Source organism: Microtus ochrogaster, chromosome 8, assembly GCF_000317375.1.
Source record: "Microtus ochrogaster isolate Prairie Vole_2 chromosome 8, MicOch1.0, whole genome shotgun sequence".
Classification (NCBI taxonomy): domain Eukaryota; kingdom Metazoa; phylum Chordata; class Mammalia; order Rodentia; family Cricetidae; genus Microtus; species Microtus ochrogaster.
In genome coordinates, this window is record NC_022015.1 from 29,752,484 (window position 1) to 29,775,352 (window position 22,869).

The 22,869-nt window shown below is 47.2% G+C and overlaps 1 protein-coding gene across 1 annotated transcript in view; it reads left to right on the top strand.

Annotated features, from left to right (window-relative positions):
• Window positions 1-22,869, top strand: part of Mgmt (O-6-methylguanine-DNA methyltransferase) — a 245,767-nt gene that overhangs the window by 42,023 nt on the left and 180,875 nt on the right. The window contains exon 2 of the mRNA XM_005351423.2: window positions 12,645-12,781. Within this exon, the coding sequence (XP_005351480.1) occupies window positions 12,657-12,781 (125 nt within the window). The 5' untranslated portion in view covers window positions 12,645-12,656. The remainder of the gene's footprint in view (window positions 1-12,644; window positions 12,782-22,869) is intronic.

Genomic DNA, 22,869 nt, shown 5'->3' on the forward strand with positions numbered 1-22,869 from the left:
GGAAGGGGAGCTGCAGTGTAGGGGGTGGGCGAAAGGGGGAGCTGCAGTGTAGGGGGTGGACAGAAGGGGGAGCTGCAGTGTAGGGGGTGGGCAGAAGGGGGAGCTGCAGTGTAGGGGGTGGACAGAAGGGGGAGCTGCAGTGTAGGGGGTGGGCGGAAGGGGGAGCTGCAGTGTAGGGGGTGGGCGGAAGGGGGAGAAAGTAGTGGGTTGGGAGTGGAGGAAGGAACAGGACAGTAGGAAGGAAGTTAGTGACCATCAGGTGACCTTCAGGCCAAACACTGCTTATTAGGAGGTAAGGATCAGGTTTGGAGCTTTCAGGGGGGAAGCCACATGTGTCAGAATGAGAGGTACAGGCTTCTCCGGGGACTTATGTTATGAAATGAGAATTTGGCTACCTCTTACTTACTTGAATGAAATAATCTGTAAAATGAGATCAGTTATTTCCAAAGAGCAGGTCTGAGGGTTAGACCCCGAAGTTCTTGTGCAAGTTCACTGTGAAGCCAGGAGTTCTTGCCTTTACAAGGCTTCTGTTTGGTTTTTTTGTTCCTGTTGGGTTGAAATTTTCACTTTCCTGTATGAGATGTTTATTACTGCTACGCAAAAGTGTCTGGAATAGATATTGCTTTAAGCTGTGGGATAAAGTTCCTTCTCTCGATGGTTTAATTTTTATTGCGTTCCCATAGTGTGTTGCTGTTGTTCACATGACACTCATGGCAGTGTCTGCCCCCGGAGACCATGCTCAAAATTGCATCTGCCCGCACTCCTGTGCACAGTGCAACGCAGCTCGTGCTCCCCCACGCTCCATTGGCCCTCTCTCTTTTTGTTTGCCTGGCACATTAATGTTGCCTTGCCCTCCTGTATGACTTCTGTAGAAGTTTTCTTTTAATCAAAGGAGAAGGCCGTGTTGGTTAGGGTGGACCCAAGTCTTCAGCAGAGTGCTGTGGAAATACCATATTTCCCTCCCTCAACTTTTCTCTCTCACTCTCTGCACAACACATATCTTAGGCAGAGAGAGCACTGGACCTGGTGTGTGGTACTGTGCGCCATGTGGAAAGATACCCCATTCTGATCCTTCTTCCTAGACTGTGCTGAGGAGCAGGAGGAGGTGTGTGCTGGCTTTGGGTCTGTGGGTGGCTGGAGGAAGACCATCTACTGAGTTGATGTTGTACAGTGTGGCAGGACTATGTCATGGCACAGCACTTGCCAGAAGGGCCTGCCAGTGCCCTTCAGAGAAACCGTGACTGATGACAAGCACAGGCAAGGGGCAATTCTTAGGAAAACCCTAGATTTTGTTGGGTAAGAGTAGGTGAAGCATTGGGACTTTGGAAGTATGGCTGACAGTTGAAAGGAGTGTCTCCACGTATGTCCACTCCTAAGGATTCGATCCACATCAGCCAGAGGCAGAAGTACTCACCCCTTGGTGGTAGCTAACCCAAGTGTGCCATGTTTATGTGATGAGATTTTCTTTAGCCTTAAAGATTAGAGTTAGCCATTATAGCATGGGTGAGCCTAGAAGATACCCCGCTCAGTGACAAAGCCAGAGATGAAAGGGCAGGTACTTACTGTAGGAGGGCTCCTCCATGAGGGCCCAGAGCACACAAAGTTAGGGAGTCAGGACTGTGGTGCCCAGGCTACCTGTTGTCGAGGAGATCTGGCATCACCTGGACATGAAGAAGTTTGGAACATGGACAGAGGTGATGACAATATGTGTTGAGGTTGTTTAATACTTGTGAATTAGTATATCTACAAAATGGTTAGCATGATGTATGTGTGTGTGTACATATCCGCATTTTGTCACAATACAAACTTGTATTTCCTATTTTGAAATGGAAGATTTATCTAGAAAGTTATATCTAATGGACTTGATACTTAGTCAACAGAATGGAAGTCTCTTGGGCAAGATAGCTGTCTGAACCCCAACTTCATCCCTGTAGGTACTCTGTGAGGTTATAGTTCCCTCCTCCAGTGGAGGTCAGTGAGGGTCTGTAGGGGAAGGGATTCCCTGCAGGGTACTAGTCCTCTGGAGGACCTTGGGGTCTGTGAGAGCAGGTGTCTCCTGGAGGCACTGGGACTCTGTGGGGTCAGGGTTCTCCTACAGGGCACTGAGGGCAGAACACTCTCTAGAATTTCTCTAAGATACCCTGGCCTTGGGCTCGTTGTGGGAAGACCACGGGAGTGGAAACATCTCCACTTTGTAAAGGTGTCCCCGAGTGAGAGAAAGTGACAGCCTGGTGAATGCCATGGGGACTTTTGTCGCTCTCTCCCTAAGTAAGTTAGAGAGCACGTTCTGTCTTCCTGGTGCAGATGCCTCCCGTGCCTGTGTTCCCTGCTGCAGCTGGTGCTTCAGGTCCCTCTGAACGTTTGTGTCCTTGTGTGGAAATTCAGCGTAGTAGTTTAAAGAAGCAATCACATGCAAAGCTTTTTACCACCGAAGTCTGGCTTCTTCTAATTCAATTTATCTTTGAAATTAACACTGCACGGTCTGTGAGGTTTTCCATTGGTAAATCTTGTCTGAAGAATGTGAGTTCTACAGTAATGGAGATAAAAATGCTGTTAGGTTTTGCAGTAATGCCTCAAAGTTTACATTTTTTGTTTTGAAATATCCTATTGGGGTTTCCCTTCTGATAGTGAGGATAGGTTAGTGTAAGGGAGAGATAATTAACATTATTCAATTACCTGAACTAAGATGGGGTATAGCTTACAGATAATTTTGTAATGATCTCTATTTCCAAGAAAAATATTTGCTTACTACTTTAGTCACCGTGTCATTTGCTGATAAAGTTACAGGTTGGTCTGTTTTTATTCCTATGTAGATGCTGTGTATGATTGTGGTTTTTATGTGTCTCTTTCCCACATAAATAGCAACTATCTCAAATCAAAAAGCGTAAGACAGTGTTTTTTTTTCTACATTAAACATTAAACTTTTCATTTAAAGCACTAAAACCCCTCCTCATCTGATCTGATAGCTCCATCCCGTTTGCATACAGTGGATGGCAGTGTGAACGTTGGTGTCTCCCTGGGTTCATATGTTGAAGGGGAACCTCTAAGGTGACAGAATGGAGACCAGGTCTTTGGGAGGTGAAAGGTCACAAACTGCTGCTCTCAGGATGGGGTTGGTACACAGATGAAAGAGTCCCTAAAGAGGGTCCCCTTCTTACATATGAAGGCACATGGGAAGGGAACATGGATGGGAAAATGAGCCCTCACTAGACCCCAAGTTTGAGGGTACCTTGACCCTCAAATAACTCCCTGCAGAATTGGGAGAAAGAACTCAGTTGATTATGAGCATCATTCCCTGGGGTTTTGTTAAGGGCACAGACAGTCTGTCCCACCTAGAGGTGCCTAGACGCACACCATTGCCTGGGGCTGGTCAACGATCCACTCTGACTGTAGCTAGCAGTCTACCAAAGCCTGAGGAGGGACTGGGATTGGTTCTTCTCTGTCTTTTGGCTTCCTGTAGCAGCTGGGGGACAGAGGGACAGTTGAGGACAGGGACAGAAGAGATTCAGGAGGATACGCTGTCTGTCATCCAGTAGCAAACCCACCAGCAGAACTTCCTATGAGGTCTTCTCGGAAAGACATGTGCAGGGCAGGTGTGTGGTCCAAAGCCGTTCCTCCCCTGGGTGCCAAGGCCCCTGTCAGGAGCAGCATCCATGGTTGTGACACACCCATAATTCGGAATAGGTAAGGTTCCATGTTGCAGATTCCATTTCTGTTGTCCTAAGTAAGAAGAAGTTCACAACTGACTGTTTCTATCCATGTCCAGATGTCCACTCTTTCTCCAGGTAGATGCATTTTTCATATACCTCAGGTCTGTTTGAATGATATCTTCCTTTGAGTTTTCCAGTCTTTAAATAGGACGGGTTGTCTTTGTCACGTGTAGAAAGAATGGGACTCTGTTCAGAGACTGTTGTAGCTGACATGTGGTTCCAGAACACTTATGTCTTGTTGTTTTAGGAAGTATCTAACCTCTTTGTAATCTTAACTGGGGGATCCAAATAAGAGGACACTCTCTTCTGGCTATGGGTGAGTTGTGGCAGGTCACCCTGGGTGCCCCGTCTGTTTGAGGAACATGTAAGATACATATGGTCTTGGATCCAGTGCCCACATTCTGGTTCCATACTCTACAATGATGGAACCCCAGCCTTTTTCATCCTGTGACATGTACCTCCTTTCTCTGACATCACTTTCCCCCAAATACATTCTGTTTTATGTATGAAACCTGAAAATACCTTGTAAAATTTAAAATTATACACCACACATGGGAAAATGCTAAGGCTTTTATATGCTTCTCTCTGTGTATAGATCTGTTTGCATGGTGGCAACTGACTTTGGAGAGGAGTGACACTCTGCACAGGTGTCTCAACATGGGGAAGAAGCATGATGAGTCTGCCCACCAAGGATTGTCTAGATTACCCCGCCAGAGACCTATTGACTGATAGGTCACCTCAGGAACCCAAGAACCTATGCTATGATGTCATTTTTCTGTAAACCCTGAACTATAATAAATTATGTTTAACGGTTGTAATTAAGACTTTAGACTGTGAAACTATCCGAGGGAGGAAGGACCTGTCTCTTTCTCTAGAGAAGAAATTAATTGTTAGAGTGTATGGTCTTTGAAGAATTTACTGTAAGATAAAAGACTGGGGTTTTATTCTTGCATTTATTAGTGTTTAATCAAACAGAAAGTGCACTTTCGGTGTGGAAATCTTGGCTTCAGCGGCAGGATTAGACTGAATTATTGTTCAAAGAGCAAAAGGTATGGAATTATATGTTCAAGTTATCAAGCCGTTGATCGGCTCTGAGTATAATGTAACTAATTTAGAACATGAAATCCCTTGCTGTGTGACTGGAGTCTTAGGTTAATCACTTGGCAGTGAGTGCGTTTCCGAGGCAGGGTGGACTTAGGGCATGGTGGTGGCTGTCCCTCAAAGAGTAAGCTGGGCCTGTCAGGGCCTAGTGTGGTCATAGTCACTGAGGATGTCTGGAGATCAGGCTCTTCCATTTAGGATCCCAAGTCATAAATGATTGCAGGATCTGTTCCCAGAATCCCCTGCTGCGAAACCACTGAGAACTTTGTAATTAAGGGCAAGAGGAGTTAATTCTACTGACTGGTATACTAGGGATACAGGTGGCAGCCAGTGGCTTTGCCTCCAGTTCGCAGACCTTTCCACCAGGAATGGAGGAAACTCAAGAAAGTTAGGGACCTTGTTGAGGGTTAACCTGGAATTCACTTAGTCGTGGGAGAGAGACAGATTGGAGAGCCTCACAGGCAGCCACTTGAGGCAACTGGGGCTTGTAGATAAGAGCCGTGTGCCGCTGGGCTCTGGGGCCTGAGTGATAGTTGGCTTTGGTGGGTCGGGAGGGAGAGGAGCTAGCTAGTGGCTTGGACTGTGCAGACATGGACAGGCCTGGGTACTTCAGTGAGGTCCTTGGATTCAATACCAACAGGACCTTGTACCCTGGATATTCCTGGGTTGTGGGAGAGGTCCTTGCCTAGAGCTCTAGGTAAGGCATGGTCAAGTGTTACAAGAGTCACCTAAAGCTAGTGGGAGAGGGCAAGCCCCTTGAGGTGTGGTTCCTGACAGCAGATCTGAGTTTGGCCAGCTCTGCATGGCCTTCAAGTACTTCCTGGTTTTGCAGAAGACACCCTAGTGGTGCTGGGGAGTGGGCACCTTGCAAAAGCTGCAGAAGAGAGGGGAAGAGGAAGGCTGCCATGTAACTTCTAGTACCCCCTTTATCAGGCAGTAGAAAGTGTGTGCATGGCTCCCCAAAGCTGTGCTCCTGTCCACAGCAGGTATCTCCTACCTTGGCATATTGCTGGGGATTGACCAGTGAAGGCTGCGATAGACCCTGCCATGGAGGCACAGACTAGCCAGTGTCACTGTTCCCAGGAGCCCATGGCATCAGGCTTGGTTATTGAGCTTGGGGTGTGCATTCTAGTGGGCCCCCAGTTGTAGCTGCCTCCATGGTGAGTCATCTGGCTTGGAGCCCTGTGTTCTTCATAGAACCCTATCTGCAGTGGTGGAGGCCGGCAGGCAAGTCACATGAGCCTGCATCCGCAAGGTCTCTCCTGGACATGGATGATTTTAACCAGCCTTGCCATCCAGCAGAGGGTAGAAATGTGTTACCCATGCCACAATTCAATCAGGATTTCTCAGTGATGAGACGGCAGAGACTCCTTCTCCCTGTGTGGGACAGGACTCCCCAGCTTTAGCACCCTCCTAATTGGGAAAGGTCATGTCTCCTTCAGACCTCACTCTGCCCGTTCTCCCCGCCAATTTCCGAAGCAGCCGTTAACTTCCCGGCTGGCAAAGCACTGTAGGGTGGGAACTTTGTGCTGTGACACATTGAAGCTGAAGCGTCCCGAGTCATGGCAACCGTAAGAGCTGACACTTCATGTCGAGCACCAGCCTGCCACCCTTTTTCCTCCTGACAGCCTGTCACGCGTAGCTCTGTCGTTAGTGGGACCTGAAGTGCTAGTTTCCCAGCCCATGAGGAATATGCGGTTGGCAGCATGAGATGTGTGGCCACATGGGGTGACCCTGGGTGCACCCCATCCCAGCAGACCAACCAGCCAGGGAGCCTCCTGTCCTCCCCACGAGAGGCTTCATGCTATCAAGCTCTAGGAGGGGGAATTTCAAATGGAAGAAACCTAGGTATTTTCTCATTTTTTTTTTTCCCACAGCAAACTATAAAGGAGTCGTTCTTGATCAGGACAGAAATTCAGAGCGTTAAAACGGGACTCAGGAATGCCTCGGGATCTGGGCATCTTGGGTTCTGAGTCAGCCATTCCTGAGTTGTCTTTGTGGATCTCCAGGCGTGTCCTGGCCAGGTTTCTGAGGAGACAAGGCTTCTCAGGTCTCACGGGGTTTGGATGCCCTCCCCTATGGAGTCTGACTCTATCCTGAGTTGTCAGGGCATGGAGTTCTTCCTTCTGATTATTTTCTTTTACCCCAGGAAAAGCAACATTTTAAAACACTGCAGTCCTGCTGGCCTGTGAGGCTCGTGAGAGGAATGGCTGAGCAGGACTCCAGATGCATCTTGGGACCAGGAGTGTGTGAGGTCCCGGGTGCTGGGGGTTAGGGTAGACTGCCTGTGGTAGAACTCCCTGCCATGCACAGGCTGTTTAGGAGAGAGTGGAAACATCGATTTCCCCATTCCCAGGTGTCTCTTGGGCCCTGCTAGGGGAGGAGAAAAGTAGAAGTGGGCACTCTGCTGAACCTGGTGCCCCTTTGAGCATAGGAAAGACAGATCAGCAGGAGTCTCAAAGCCGAAAGATAGTTGGCTGTCAGTCTTCCTTCCTGAGCTGTTATAAGGAAGCCCAGGTTCAAACCAGAGATTTTAGGGTCCTTGTCTTTCTTGAGGTCCAGTATCTTTGGAGGAACTCAGTCCCACACACAGCCTTGCTGGCCAGTGACTCCAGAGCCTGGGGTCCTAGGAGGAGGGGCAGTTGTTTGCCATAGGCTGGGCTGCTTGCCCTACAGGGCAGCTGGGGGTGCTCTGGAAGGTCCTTCATAGGATGTGCCTCACTGCCCAGGCCTCAGGCCCCGGTCACATTGACTGGGAAGGCTGGGGTGAAGGGTGCTGTCAGCCTGTCATTCATCCGCCTGTAGAGAAGTGTCCTGCTCTTCATTCCGAGATTCTTGCTGGAGATCTGGATTCATTGGTCTTTGCAATCTAGCTTCCTTTGCATATGCTGATTGAGAGGTCAGTTGGCAGAGAGGCACGTTCCATCTAATGATAGTGACTGCTTGCCTCACTGTGGATTTCAGACTGGATTTCAGCTTCTGATTTTAGGAAATTACATAGGGCCTAAGAAAGAACTTTCCCCGTCATTTCTTGAAGATGATGTCTGTAGAGAAATCCTGTCTCGAAAAACAAACAAAAAAACAAAACAAAGAAAAAGCCACGTTATGTCTGAGCAGAGGTTTACTTAAAGCACCCAGGATTTGGGTCTGATGCTGCCCACAGTGAGTCCCATTTTACCATTTCAAATGTGATTTTCCAGCTCTGTGTAGACAGGTCCCTTGGGAGGCAGAGGCAGGTAGATCCCTTGAGTTTGAGGCCAACCTGATCTACATAGTGAGTTTCAGGACAGCCATGGCTACAGAGACCCTTCCTTCAAATAAAAAAAAAATTAAAAAAGTGAATTTTGGTATAGAAATGCCTCTTCTCTATGAGTAACTAGGTAGAAGCTAAGAACTCTTAGCCCATGATTGTGACTCTGCAGCCCCACTGGGACACTGAGTCCCTGTCCTGCAGGAATGTGAGCAGGTGCAGAACCTCTTGGGTAGCCCCTGAAGGAAACAGGTACTGGAACGCTTTCAGCTAGACACCTTTCCATGCTGGGTTCTGCTTTCCCATACCTGTTTCCAGTTAGAGGCAGAGGTGGTTTAGCTGAGCTGCTTCAGTGGATAAACAGTCGCAGCTGCCGTCTGGAAAGGGGTTTCATAAGTGCTTGAAGTTCTGGGGGAGTTTTGGAACAGTCTGCTAATTCTGTTCACATACACACTTGCTGCACTTAGCTTGATCTGCCATACACACACACACACGGGGGGGGGGGGTTGCTGTTTTTTCTCTCTGCTGCCTAATCTTGCTGGCTCCCACTGTGAGAGGAAGAAGCGGGCTGATCTGCTCCTCTTCAGTTCCAGGGAGGCACCTGTGTGACATTTGGGGCGGGAAACTGGACTTTAAGTGTGATTTCTAAGTGTAGACGGTAACAGTTTGAATCTAGAGACCTTGGTTTGCAGACCAGAGAACAAGTCCTTCAGCTGTCCTGTGTTGTACAAGCACTTTGGTGTCTTTGCTATGTCTGGCTGCATGCAACCTGTTATTTAGGTGACGGGATTCTTTAATGAACGTAGGTCTGAGCTGCTTCTGGGTTATACTACACGGGTTCAGTCTGCCTCAATCCTTAGCTGCCAAGGCTCTGGGTGTTGGAATGTTCTTCCCCATTAGAGTGCCAGCTACCAAAAAGGGTTGTTGCAATACACCTTATAGTTTCACACCCTGAACCTCTCGACAAGCTTGAGACGAGGAGCAGGATACAGCTAGAGGATAACTATGAACATGGCAGTTTCTTCCTCTGGAAAGTGTTGTGATGGTTCGGTATTTGTCAACTCTCCACAACTTACAGTCACCTGGGGAGAAACTCACAGTGAGGGATTGTCCAGAGAAGACTGGCCTGTCGTCTGTGGAGGATTGTACTGACTGTTGATGGATGTGGGATAACCCACTGTGGGTGGCACCATCCCCTAGTTTGGGGCCCTGGACTTGATGAGAATGAGCTGAGCATCAGGTGTGCATGCATTCATTTTTTCCACTCTTGATTGAATATGGGTAGCTGCTTTCATTCCTGCCTTGATCCCCATGAAGTGATGGGTCTTAACCCGGATTGTAAGGATCAGGTGACATGAATGCATGGTTTGCTCTCTTCTGGGATTTCCCTGTACCTATTGCTGAGGTGGATATGGGAGCTGGGGACTAATTCTGCTTCTGGTGCTTCCTTCCTAGCCCCCAGTTGGCTGGGAAACCTTACGGGACCTTTGTGTTCCCCACTGACTTTGGCAGGACCTGAGGTTTGATCCTGTACCTGTTGTCCCTCTCAGACTAGCAGGGCACCTACTTCCTACACCCCTGGCTTCTGGCAGTCCTGGGCCTGCTCCTGAGAGGCGCATGGAAACACTTACTGGAGAAGGTGCAGTGCAGCAGCGAAGACAGTTCTGGAAGGCCTGGTGAGGTGGAGCAGAGAGGGAAGGGAGCTGCTGCCCGTGGGTCCCTGGCTTTTAATACCTTGGTGGGAACTGGCCTCTGGCGCCAGCTGCTTAGTTCAGAACATTGCTATTTAAACGCCCTTCATGTTAAAGGGAGAGATGAAAAGAAATTCACTTCATTCTTCAGAGGTCTCCAAATAGCCGTGGAAAATCGATTCTTTTTCTGCCACCAATTAATGTCAGCCCCTCTTGTGGCTTTTGGTGGATGCCACAGTGATGTTGCAGGGAATGTAGGTACAGGAGCCACACTCTGGGTTCTGTGCCAAGTGGAGAGCTATAATTAGCCCAGCTGGGTTCTGGACCTGCCACGGGGATATCCCATGTAGGTGACTTAACCAAGCTACTGTGCCTAGGACTGCCATCCTTGGAGAACTGCAGGATAAAGTATGCGCGCATTTCCTGTGGCCACTGCTGTCAGCAGACACTCAAAGAAGTAGGCTGTTGGCGGCTGGAGAAATGGCCCAGTGGTTAAAAGCCCTTGCTGCTTTTCCAGAGGACTTACATTCTGATTCTGGCATCAACATTGTTGGTTCACAAGCACCCGTTGCTCCAGCTCAGGGGGATTTGACACTATCTTTTGTGCACTTATGTGCACGTGCACATAAGCACAGATATAAAATATTGGGTTACTGGAGCCACCATAGCTCCTTGGGCCTAATTCTAAAGGGTGTACGCCTCTGAGTCTCCCCAGTTTTGCATTCAGAAGCTTGGACCCTGTATGTTTGGATTTGACTGAGATATTGGTTATACCAGGTGTATGCCCATGTGTCCAGATAGCAGCCTTCAAGATGGGAAGCCTCTGAGTTCTTGTGTTCAGGATAGCTTGTTTCATCCGCCATCAACTTGAGCTTGTGCCCTGCGAGTTTAGTATTTACCCTGCAGTTAGTGGGCTGTTTCCAGAGTGGGTGTTACAGAAGCCGCATATGGACAGGAGGGGCCTTGGTAAACTGTGACAAGTGGCCTGAGGCTGAGATCCCCCAGCAGGCTCATACCCTGAGGCCCTGGAGGAGAGAGAGCCCTTTCAAATTCTTGCCTTGTGTTTAGGAAGTGGGGTGCTGTGCAGGGAAACTTTGGGGCCTGATGCTAAGGCCGGAGTATTATTTGGGAACGCCTTGTCTTGTTTGGGAAGCATTGGTTCTGGCCAGGCTGAAGGGAAGAGGAGAAGTGGGGAAAGCAGTGGTGTCAGAAGCATGTCAATGGCACAGAAGATCCCAGGAAGCCCTGGGCAGCACAGAAACCTAGCGGACAGGCAGGAGAGGATGCAAAGGGATACTGCACGTGGGGATAACCTGTAGCTTGGGGATTGCTGCAGTGGGGGTATATGGACCTTGGAAGGGTCAGCAGACCTCTTTTGTTGAGGTCCAAGGATAGATGTGGTGGGCTTTAGAGGTCACCCTGCTTCTGTCACAACTTGGCAATAGAAAAAAAGCAGCCATGGACTATAGGTGAACGAAGGTGGGGAGGGTGTGGCCATGTTCTGACAATGCCTGTTTTGTAAGTACACACACACACACACACACACACACACACAGATACATACATACATACAGAGAGAGAGACAGACAGACATAAAGACAGATAGAGAGATTGGGGGGGGGGTCTTGGAATGGAGGCTGTGTCAGCCAGATGTGGATGATAGGCTATGGCTTTTGACCATGTTCTGCCCCTGGAAGTCATCAGCAATTGACTTGTTCTGTATAGTCTATATGTTCTCAGGTGAGGCCTGTGTTATTCACTGCATTGGTGCCCCAATGAAATGGGGCGAAGGAGCTAGAAATACCAGGATCCAGTGTTTGGGAAGCTCAGGTGCATGAGGGTGTGACCTGGGAAGGAATTCTAGGAGATGGATAGGCCATGATGCATTCTTTAATAACCCACGCAAAGTAGATCATTCTGGGAGGGTGCTGACTGGGCACGGTAAATGGACGTAGTTCTAGGCCAGAGAAGCAGAGGCAGCAAGCCATCTCGCTCAAGCCTGGGGCCAGGAGCACCAGGTTCCTTAGTAGTGTGTGTGTGTGTGTGGGGGGGGGGGGACTCTGGAAATCATTGGTGGATAGGAAGGGAATGAGAGTCCTCTCTTTCCAGGAGTCAGACAAGGAATTTGGAAGAAAAAGGATTTTGAAGGGAGTACAAAAATACCCTCTGTGTAGCTTTTAGCTCTTTGGCATCTGCAGTTTCTGCTGAAGTCAAATTTGCCCCTCTTCATGGCCTCATTCATTCACGGTCCATCCACCTGCTGACACAGGTGTCCTGTGTCCCCCCTGAGCCAGATCTCATCCCATCATTTTCTATGACACATTTCATACATGTTCCCATGTCTCTCTCATTATTTTAAATCTGTCATATAAAGATGAAACTAAACCTGGTGTAGGCTGGACAAGTGGTCTGCCCCTCATGCTCCACCCCAGCCCCTCATGCTCCACCCCAGCTCCTCATGCTCCACCCCAGCCCCTCCTGCTCCACCCCAGCCCCTCCTGCTCCACCCCAGCCCCTGCTTCACTTACCAATGTGCCTTATTCACAATATGGAATAGTCTTTCTCGCAGTCATCTTAGCCAAAGCTTGCTGAGTTTCAGGTAGTTTAAAAAAAAAAATCTTACACTAGTTCAGCCTCCTCCAAGTCTGCTTTAGTTAAGGACAGCAGGGAGAAATAGAGGCATTGTAATTTTAGAGGACCAAAGAGAAGTAGGCACTAGTTGGGTGACCCCAGTTATTGTGGAAAGTGGCTGTATTATAAAAGTAGCTTATGATTAAATCCCAACAGGAGGGGAAGCTTTGGAACCTGTTTTCTGTGTTAAGTAACCAGTGCTTCTATCGTGCTTTATAAATGACCACTTCCTTCCTCGACTTAAAAATTGCTTCTCTCTAGGAACTTGGCAGAATGGCTGAGACCTGCAAAATGAAATACACAGTGTTGGACAGCCCTTTGGGGAAGATGGAGCTGTCTGGCTGTGAGCGGGGCCTGCATGGGATACGATTCCTCCGTGGAAAGACCCCAAGCACTGAGTAAGTGTGGGCAGTAAGCATGGGCACCACGTGAGTGGCGGGTGCTGAAGGCAGGAACCAGCAGGAGCCCTGGATCTTTTCCGCTGGTCACGGGGTAATACAGAGCCTGGTGCCACCAACCATAAACAGAGCATCTCCGAAAGCCATCTTTGAGCTGTGGTGTCTTTGGCAACTCATATATTATTGCCCAGTAATCTGGACTAGCTCATAAGCCGTGGGGGCATGACTTTGATGGGAGCTTTCAGGCATTTGATTCATGCATTCGTTTGCAGAGGTGTTGAATTCTGTGAACAGTGAGCATTTGTGTGTGTGTGTGTGTGTGTGTGTGTGTGTGTGTGTGTGTATCTGTGTCTAAGTGTCTCCCTGTGGATACACGTGTCTGTGTGTGCCTATGGAAGCCAGAGGGCAGCCTCGGGTGCTTCCTACCTTGTTTTTTGACACAGAGTTTCTCATTGGCCCGGAGCTCACTCATTAGGCTAGGTTAGCCAGTGAGCAAGCCTCGGGGGTTTTGCCTGTCTTTACTTTGCCAGCATAGGGATTCCAGGCGAGTGCCACAGTGCCAGCTTCTCACATGGATTCTCCAGCTCTTCACGATTATAAAACAAGCATTTACTGACTGAGCCATCTTCACCACCAACGTTGAACACTTTGGTTCTTGAACACATGATATACAGGCATGAACAGGTCTCTCAATCATGTGACTTACCTCAGGGGTTTTAAATCGAGCCTGGCAGAGTCTGTCAGCCTCTTCTCCCTGGTCCAGATCGTTAGCTCTGTTGGGGCACTCTGCTGCTTCCTGGAGGTGGCACCAGGCCAGGAGTGATCACTGCTAAGGTGTAGAAGGAGTCTTAACTAGTCACTGTAGAGCACAAGGTCCTTGGAGAACATGTGTTCCTCTATGCATCGTCCTTACCACCTTTTTCTAATTGTAAAGAAAACAAAAACAAATTGGAAGCACTCCCGTACATCTCATTCTAAAATGTAGCACTGGACTTCCTTCCTCTCTTCCTCTGTTTGCTGGCCATGAATGGCAGCATTAAAATGGCAATTCTTGTTATTTCTGAGAGGAGAAGGAAAAAAAAAAACGAAAAAAAGAGAAGAAAAAGCACCAACTCCTATGCTGGATGTTTGTCTTAACTGGCTAATAAACACAATGCCAAGAACATTAGATAAAGAAAATACATAAGAAACATAAAAATTGATTTTAATGGACCCCTGTCAGAGACAGCCATAATGAGCATTGTTTGGTAATAAATTCCAGCGTGGCCCTCCCCAGCCAGCTCCTCCTGTAGAGCCATAGTGCTGCAATCAATATCGTCTTTAAGACTTCAGGACTGAAAAATAAGCAAACCTTTGAACTGCGGGAACAGGCTCCTCTCAGTTTCTGTGAGAACCATCTGGCTGTGGTGCTCAGAAAATCACAGGCACCAAATAATTTGTAGGGCAACTGTCACTTTGTCTCTTAGCATGCTCAGTAGCTCCATAAATCACAGAAATTATGTGTTGGCTTCTTTTGGAGAAACAGTAAAGCGCTCCTTCCTGTAAATTTGAGGAAGAAAATGTAAAAAGCAGCCATTATGAGATATATTTAGGGGCTGGAGAGCTGGCTCCGTGGTTAAGATCCTGTCCTGCTCTTGCACAGGACTCGAGTTCGAGTCCCCTGTGTCAGGTGGCTTACAACTGCCTGTGATCCCAGCTCCAGGGGATCCAGTATGTCTGCCCTCAAGGGCACCTGCACTCATGTAGACAGCCTCCTCCTCCTCCACAAATACACATAATTCATTTTTTAATTCTTGAAAATGGTATATTTGTGTAAGTATGTCTTATAGATTGTGGGAACTGAACAAAGAGGCAGAGTTAGGATTAGATTGGGCCGTGAAAACAAGAACCCTGTAGTGGAGCTGCCGCTGGCTGCCCTCAGACACGGGCACTTGTGTGTAGATAGCGAAGGCCAGGCTGCCCATGTTGGGATTCTGGCAGTCCATCTCCTCCTAACCATTCTCCCAGTTCCCCACTTGGGCCCTGCCTGAGGCTGCAGGCCTGCCCACCAGTGAAGGGGAGAAGGAGAAGGCTTGTGCCTCCCTTCCAGAGGAGTGTCTGGTGCTTTCTCTTCTCTGTCAGTTAAGGACTCTGGAGAGAGCATCTGTGGGATAACCCAGATGCTAGGGATACTGTGAGTAGCCGTGGGAAGTTGGATTTGGAGGGTGTGACGGTTAACCTTGATTGTCAGGTTTGGTGGGCTTTAGAACCTCTATGGAAACAAATCTCTGGCCCTGTCTGCGGGGGATTGTCTAGACTGGCTTAATTAAGAAGATCCACCCTGAATGTAAGTGGCATGAGTCCATGACAGAATAAAAAGGAGACAGTGCACTGAGCACCAGCATTTGTCTGTCCCTGCTTCCTGACTGAGGATGCAGTGTGACCAACTGCCTCATGCCCTGCCGCCACACTTTCTCTGCTTTGATGAGTCACAATAAACTTAATATTACTAAAGATATATATATATATGTATATATACATACATATATATATTTTTTTTAACCAAACCAGTAACCCATATGGAGAGCAGCCAACAACATGTGTATAGCTAATCTTATGAAACATTTCAAACCTCAACAATATCCAGAATTCACCATTTTTATTTTGCCAGTTTAAAAAGCTGAAGTGAAAATTTTTATAGAGATATTTAAATTTCAACCACCAAGTTCAGTAACTTTTGACAAAAGCATCCTGGGATATAGAGATCATCCCAAGCAAGATCTAGAACTCTCTGGAAAGTTCATCGTGGACTCATGCACCAAACTTGCCAAGACCTCCATCTTCATTTTTCTTGAGTAAATTACAAGGTAAGGAGTGGCTGGATTCCCTGGCATATAAACATTTACTGTTGTAAGAGTTTGCTCACTGCTTGGTTCTGTCAGCTTTTAAGGTTTTGGCTCCTCAGGTAGGTAGGAAGTATCATCTTATTGTGGTTTTAATTTTTAAGATTTGTTCTTCACCATCTTTGGCACATTTTAACTTGAATTTTCTTTTCCTTCTTTCTTTTCTGTTACTGCTTTATGGGTTTTGGTACAAGTGCTTCATCAGGCATATTCCTTCAGTTTTTCCTTCGAGACAGAATCTTGCTCTCTAGCCCAGACTGGTTTTGAACTCACAGCCAGACTTCTGAGTGCTGATATTACAGGAATGTACTTCCATGCCTGGCTTGAATTATGATTTCCTCCCTGTGGTAGTTTGAATGTAACTGTACCCCTTAAGTTTATAGGGAGTGGTACTATTAGGAGGTGTGGCCTTGTTGGAGAAAGTGCGTCCTTTCAGCTACCTCCCTAACACCATGTCTGCCTGCATGCTGCCTTGTCCCATGATGGTAATGGACTGGACTCTGAACTGTAAGCCATCCAGCTAAAATTTTCTTTTCTAAGAATTGCTGTGGTCACGGTGTCTCTTCACAGCCTAGAAACCCTAACTAACTAAGATAATCCCTAAGTTGCCTGTCTTTTGTTTTTCTAAACTTCTTTAAATGAGTTTGTGATTTTGAGAAAGTCAGCTGATCAGTTTTTTTCCTTTACATTTTGCTTTTTTTTTTTTTTGTCTTTAATAACTAACTGGCTGTGGTGGTCCACACCTGTAATCTCAACACTCAGGAGGTGGAGGAAGATGGATCTATGGAAGTTCAAGGACAGCCAGTTCTACATAGTGAGACCCTGCCTTAGAAAACAGCCTGGAATAGTTAGGTCATATCTCTAACTGCTGTCTTTGGCCTTTGGGTGTCCCCACCTCTGTGTTGTTGTTGAGAAAGGATCTCATGTAGCCCTGATTGGCGTGGAACTCAGGGACGACCTTGAACTTCTGTTCATCCTTTATCCACCTCTAAAGTCTGTGACTAGAAGCAAGTGCCACCTCACTTGGTTTATGAGGAGCTGGGTGTCAAGCCTGGGATGTTGTGCTTGTTAGACACTCTCCACCATCTGCGCAACATTTCTAGCAAGTTTCCAGATCTTAATTTTGTTCTTTAACATTATGTTTTTATTTATTCAAAAAAACATATACATACACACAGTGTATTTTTATCCTACCCCCTCCCCCACCTAGGCCTCCATTCATCTCCCACCTGGCCCTAGGTCTCTTCATTCTGCACACTATCCTGCCAGTTTTAGTTTCTGATTTTGCACAGCTTTTTGTTGACATCTGATTGAGAAGTGTCCGTTTCCATCCTTGGCTGCTTAACAGCTTCTTGGTACTGGCTCTGTCGATTTGCGGTGTGATTTATCTCTGCATCTATTTGAGTTCTCTTTCATTTTTCTCAGCAGGGTTTTGTAGTTTCCAGCATGGAGACCTCACATGTCTTTGATAGAATTGATTTTTAGGTACTTTGTTCTGGATAGTATTCTAAATCAGCTTAAAACTTTTGTTAACTTTTAAATTACCGCTGCAGGTTGTAGCCATTGATTTTTATGTGTTGATCTTATGTCGTACAGACTTCTGTGAATTCATGCCCAGGACCCTCCCCGACCCTTCTCTGTGGTTTTATTTTTCCTGTTTGTTACCCACGGTCAGTTAGACTCCAAGTCCAGAAATGTTAACTGGGAAGTTCCAAAAGGAAACTGTCATGACGTATAAGTCCGTGCCATTTTGTCTAGTATGATGACGTCTTGCTTGGCCCGTCAGCTTGGGATGTGGCCCCTTCCCCCGGTGTATCCACTCTGTATATGCTGCCCACCTCCTAGTCACTTAGTAACTCTGTCAGTTGTTAGATTAACCTGGCATTATTGCCATGCTCTGCTCAAGCAGCTTTTTTTACTTTATAATGATGCAAAGCACAAGAATCTGGAGATCTGGATATGTCCAAGACAAACTACGAAGTGCTTCCTTTAAGAATTCTCTGCCTTCGTCATGACAAGAGCAGAGAGCCTGCAGTGATGTGACGCACAGCATAGCTGGTTGCTGTGCTTGTCTGGTTTTGTAACCCCCCATCTCTTACTGCTCCAGGTTTATAAGTTAGTCTAGGCATATAGGAGCAGTCTTATTTTGTTTGATTCTACCCCCCATTTCAGGTCGCCTGGGTTTGCGGATGCATTCTTGTGAATAAGGGGTGGGGGACTGCCTGTTGACTCTCCCTCTCTGTGAGTTCTCTGTCTGTGCATTCAGTTGACTGTGGATCAGGGTTGTTGGAAAACTGCATATGTTATGAACCTGTACGAGCTATTTTCCTGTCATTATTCTTTTTTTTTAGATTTATTTATTTATTTATTATGCATACAATGTTCTGTTAACATATATACACCAGAAGAGGCACCAGATCTCATTATAGATGGTTGTGAGCCACCATGTGGTTGCTGGGAATTGAACTCAGGACCTCTGGAAGAGCAGCTAGTGCTCTTAACCTCTGAGCCATCTCTCCAGCCCCATCCTGTCATTATTCTTTATGCAGACCATTTAAACAGCTGCTCATGTAGCATTTATTCTATAGGTAGTCTCTGAGTGTACAGCATTTGGGTGGATGTGAATAGAATCTGTTCTGGTACTGCCATTTTCTGTGAAGGAAGGGTTCAATCATCTCTGGGTGTTGGTGTGCCTACCGCCCTGGAGCCAGCTCCCTCTGGGGAATGGGGGATAACAACTACACTTGCTCTGAGTGTTATTTGGAGTTCTTTAGGATTGCTCTATGAATTCACTCTCTGCATAGAGACAGTGTGCTGCTCCTTGTGTGATGTTCATGCCTTGTTTTTGTGCTGTCAACACCCACCAAGAAGACATGTATTAAATATCTTACATCCCAGTAGGTGACATTCCCTTGTCCCTAGTAACAGGGCACCTCAGTGTTTCTCCCTCTGTCAGCCTTCATCCTGGCGTTGTTTCTCAGACTGCAACTTGTGGGAGTCCTCAAATGGTTTTTTCTCTGTGTGCTTACATACCCATGTCATTTTTCTATTTCATGTTCTATACATGTGATAGGGTGTGAGTTCATGTTAGAATGCTAAGTCAATCTTGAAATGCTGGCCTGCATCAATTTATTTACTGAAGTATACCAGTATCTTTGGGGTTTTAGAATTGGGGTGCTTCTGACAACATGCACAAGCATGGAAGTGCTCCTCTGTTTTGGGAAAAAGCAAGGTATGGGATTGGTTTGGGGTCTACCCTAGACGCCAGCTGGTGTGCTGTTTCGTGCTTGGAGTTTACTGTGGAATAACAGCTGTACACAGCCCTTACTGACCACCAGGCTACATCTGCAGCCTCCTGTACTGCTGATCCGCAGCCGAGGGATCTTGTGCAGGGCACTTGCTTTCACCTTCCCATGTGAGCTGCGGATCTCCACAGGCGTTTCTTACATTCCCCAAGGGCTGTAGCTTTATTTAGTGGTTGACACACAGGCAGACTACTGACGCCTGTCTGTAGAGAGATTCCCCATGTTTCTGTACAAGCCTAACTCCCTCCCACACCAGGCCTTATATCTGCTCAGATGCCACACTGTGATACTGTTGCTGGCTTGTCCTGGGTCATACCCATCACCTCCATTTTTCTTCTGTTAACATTTGAATGAAGCACATTGCTTTAGAAGTGGCTTTTTTGTAGCAGTTTTATTTGACGACCTCCTGCCTGTATCTCCCAGCTGTCAGTCATTGTCCCCTGCAGCATAGTTTGGTCTTTGCAAGAGCCTCACTGATGGCCTCCGTGCCATCCTTCTGTAGCTGTGGAGCCCTGACCTGCTCAGGGATGTAGCAAGAGGGTTATGTGGTCTGTTTATTTTCCTTATATGATCTTGAGCCATGCTTAGCATCCTATAACGTTGTTCACACTGTTTGATTACTTGAAACATTGGCTGTGCTTTGAGTCCCACTTAGACTTCACAGAAAGCAGCAAGTAGACTTTGGCTCTCAAGCACTGGGGCAGACTAATTGGGGCTCATCTTTACCATGTCAAAGGTTGCACCCCCTTCATTTTCTGTTTGAATGCAAACCTTGTAATAAAAGTTTAGGAATGTAATACTGGAAACCATATGTCGACCAACCCAACTCATATAAATTCTTCTGTATCTTGAATGTACAAACTGCTTACAGTCCATTTTCTACTTTGTGTAACTTAACTAACTCTCCTGGCAGCGATTCATTTGTGATGTTTATAGATCTGGCATGGCATATTCCTGGCCAGCTCTAGTGTGGAGGCTGCTGGGGGCAGGCTGAGCAGGATGAGTTCTGTGGGAGGATCATACAGTGTCTACCTAGTCATTCAGGCCTACCCTCACGAGCAAGTGTGTCGTGTGCCTTGTGAGTGGTGAACATGAGACAGCAGATACCAGGCCTGTCGATGCCAGGCCTTTTGTGGTTGGCCCATGGTTCTTAGATAGAGCTGGGTGGTTACAGAAGGGCAGAGTGTATCACTTGGGAAGCTGTGCTGTCGCTGATCTAGAAAATGGTGTTGATACCCAACCTGCCTCTTGACTTGCTCCCTACCTACTCAGTACTTACCTGATGCCAGACAGAAGGTAGAGATGGGCTATACTCAGACCCGAAAGCCCTTAAGCTCTGGACCCAGGTTGGCAAAAGGACAGAACCATAAAGCTTTGCTCTCTGAACTTTGTTGCTCTTAGAAGGCAGGACTGGCAAACGTGCATGTCTGTGTTGGTGTGTCAGAAGGAAGCCAGTTACTTCATTCTGCCGACCTCATCTTGACCAGAGAAAAGGATGGTTGAATGACAGCTAAGAAAATGTGTGTGTCTAAAATACGAAGTGTCTGTCAGCCCAGGATATTTTTTGAGTTTCCAAACTTTGGAGCAATGTATGTACTGTAGAGTAACAGAGATAAATTGGTTGGCTTCAAGCAGGGGTGGGTAAATGTTCTGTGCCTCTAAGGCATGTTAGGATAGAAATCCTTAAATCCCTCGCTCATAACAATAAGCTTCTTTGAGAGGAGTCTTATAACACTGGTGTTTGTACCCATGTGAAGGGGAAGTTGGCAGGAAGTGGCACCTGTCCCTGTTACCTACCAAAGCAAGCCCTGCATTGGCTGGGTACAGTCTGACCATGGTTAGGAATCATACTATGTGCCATCAGTGAAGGGAAAGTTTATGCCACCATTGTCCAGTGCTCGTATGTCACAGGTTGTGGGAATAACACTTGTGTATACCCACAGGTTACCAGATAATATTTCCTGACCAAGAACTGGCATTCCCAGAATTCCACTCAGCAGTAACTTTCACCCCAGGAGAAGGCTCCAGGATTGTGTGCAGGTTCTCGGGGGTCTGTAGCTCAGACGTACACTCTTCTCAGACTTTGTGTCCTCCTGTAGCCACTCCTGGTGGGATTAGTTTTGCCCTGATTAGCCGGGGCCCTTTGGAGTTGGTCCCTGGCCCTTGGTGCCTATGGTGTGAACAGCTGTAGAGCTGGTGGTGTGGTCATGCTGGCCTAAACATGCAGTCCTTTCCAGTTGGTGATCATGTGCTGGTGCCCTCTAGTTGCCTGCTGTCACCCCATTGCCGCCTTTGGTCTCTCATGTCCCTTACTCTTTTCCATCTCCTCCTTCTCGTGAGCTGTGGCTGTGAGAAATCTGTTAGCAGGTGTGTGACTTACTTTTCTTACCATTGTGACTAGAAGTTGACAGGAAGCCATAGAAAGGAAAGGGGGATGCTTTTAGTTTGTTATATGAGGGCACAGTTTATCATGGTGGGCAAGGTTTGATGGCAGGAGTAACTGCCAGCTGTGGCCGCAGTAGCAAGAGACTACTTGCTCACATCTGGGTGGAGTGAGAGATAGAATGTAGGGAATATTGGCAATCAGTAGGCTTCTGGACTCTTCTCTCCATTGTATGTGTGTGGAACCCCCCAGCTCATGGAATGGTACCACCCACATTCAGGGTAGTTCCTAAATTTAACTAACCTCTTTGGAAACATCCTCAAGGACACACCCAGTGGTGTGTCTCCTAGGTGATTCTAAACCCAGGCAAGTTGACAAGGAAGATTAGCCGCCACATGGGCTTGTTTGAATTGTATTGTAAATGAATTCCAACAAGTCTCCAAGACCAGCTTACACGGTAACTATAACACCCAGAGGCCTTTGTCTTCTTTTCCTGCCCTTTGTAAGGTGGGGGAGGGAGGTCCCCATCTACCCAGGAGCTAGGACTCTGGTAGCACAGACTGCTGCTTGGCGCCCGCCCCATCGAGAAGCATTCACTTGTCTCTGCTGCAGCCCTGAATCCTTTAGTCCCTCTCAATGAGAGGAAGTGAAGTGGCAGGGAGAGGCAGGTGACAGGGTCTTGGGAGGAGTTCTAAGGAAGCCACAGATATGCCCTCTATTTATCTGAATCTTTTGTCACATTGCCACTCACAGAGTGGCCTTTTTTCTGAACCCCTCATCCCCTAGATGTTGGGGCCCTGGGGTAGACTTGAGGCAAGCTCTATGCTGGCCACCTGAGTGCCAATGACTCAGAAGGGAGGGAGCGGGCTCACTCGCCTTCACTGTATGTCATTGTAAGCCACAGCATGTTTGAAGCTTGTGATGATGTCTCACGCTAGATGAGCAGGGGAGTTGTCCAGCCATGCCTGTGCTGCACGGACACGGGCACCATCCACCAGCCAAGGAGGCACAACTGTGTGCCGTCTGAGGCACGCATCCCTTTCTTAGATTGGACTGAACTCTAGTTTGAGAATTCTCTCTTGTTCTTAATGTACCATCCGGGTTTTCTGTTGTTCCAGTGGTCTGTAACTAGCGACTGAGCTTCAGTTTTGTTTTGAGGATGTTAATATCATTGACACTCTGAACTCAAAGCATACTTTGTTTGCTACGTTATTTCCTTTAAGACTCTAACGGTAATTAGATGGGCTGTGTGTTTCAGATGTTCAGGATAGCTCCTACACGCCATTAGCTCAGAATTTTAATTGAGCTGAAGGTTAAATGGGTTTAAGATTTTGAATTAAATTGAAGCATTTTCTTATGGTGGGTCTGTCTAGAATTTTTATATCCAGGCGCCCATCAACTAGTAAAGGTAAATCTTTTTGACATAAAAACATTGAATACATTTAGGATTCACTTAGGACTTCTGCACTTATCTCCTCATTCTCAGAACATGGGATCTCACATGTGTTGTGAACTGTG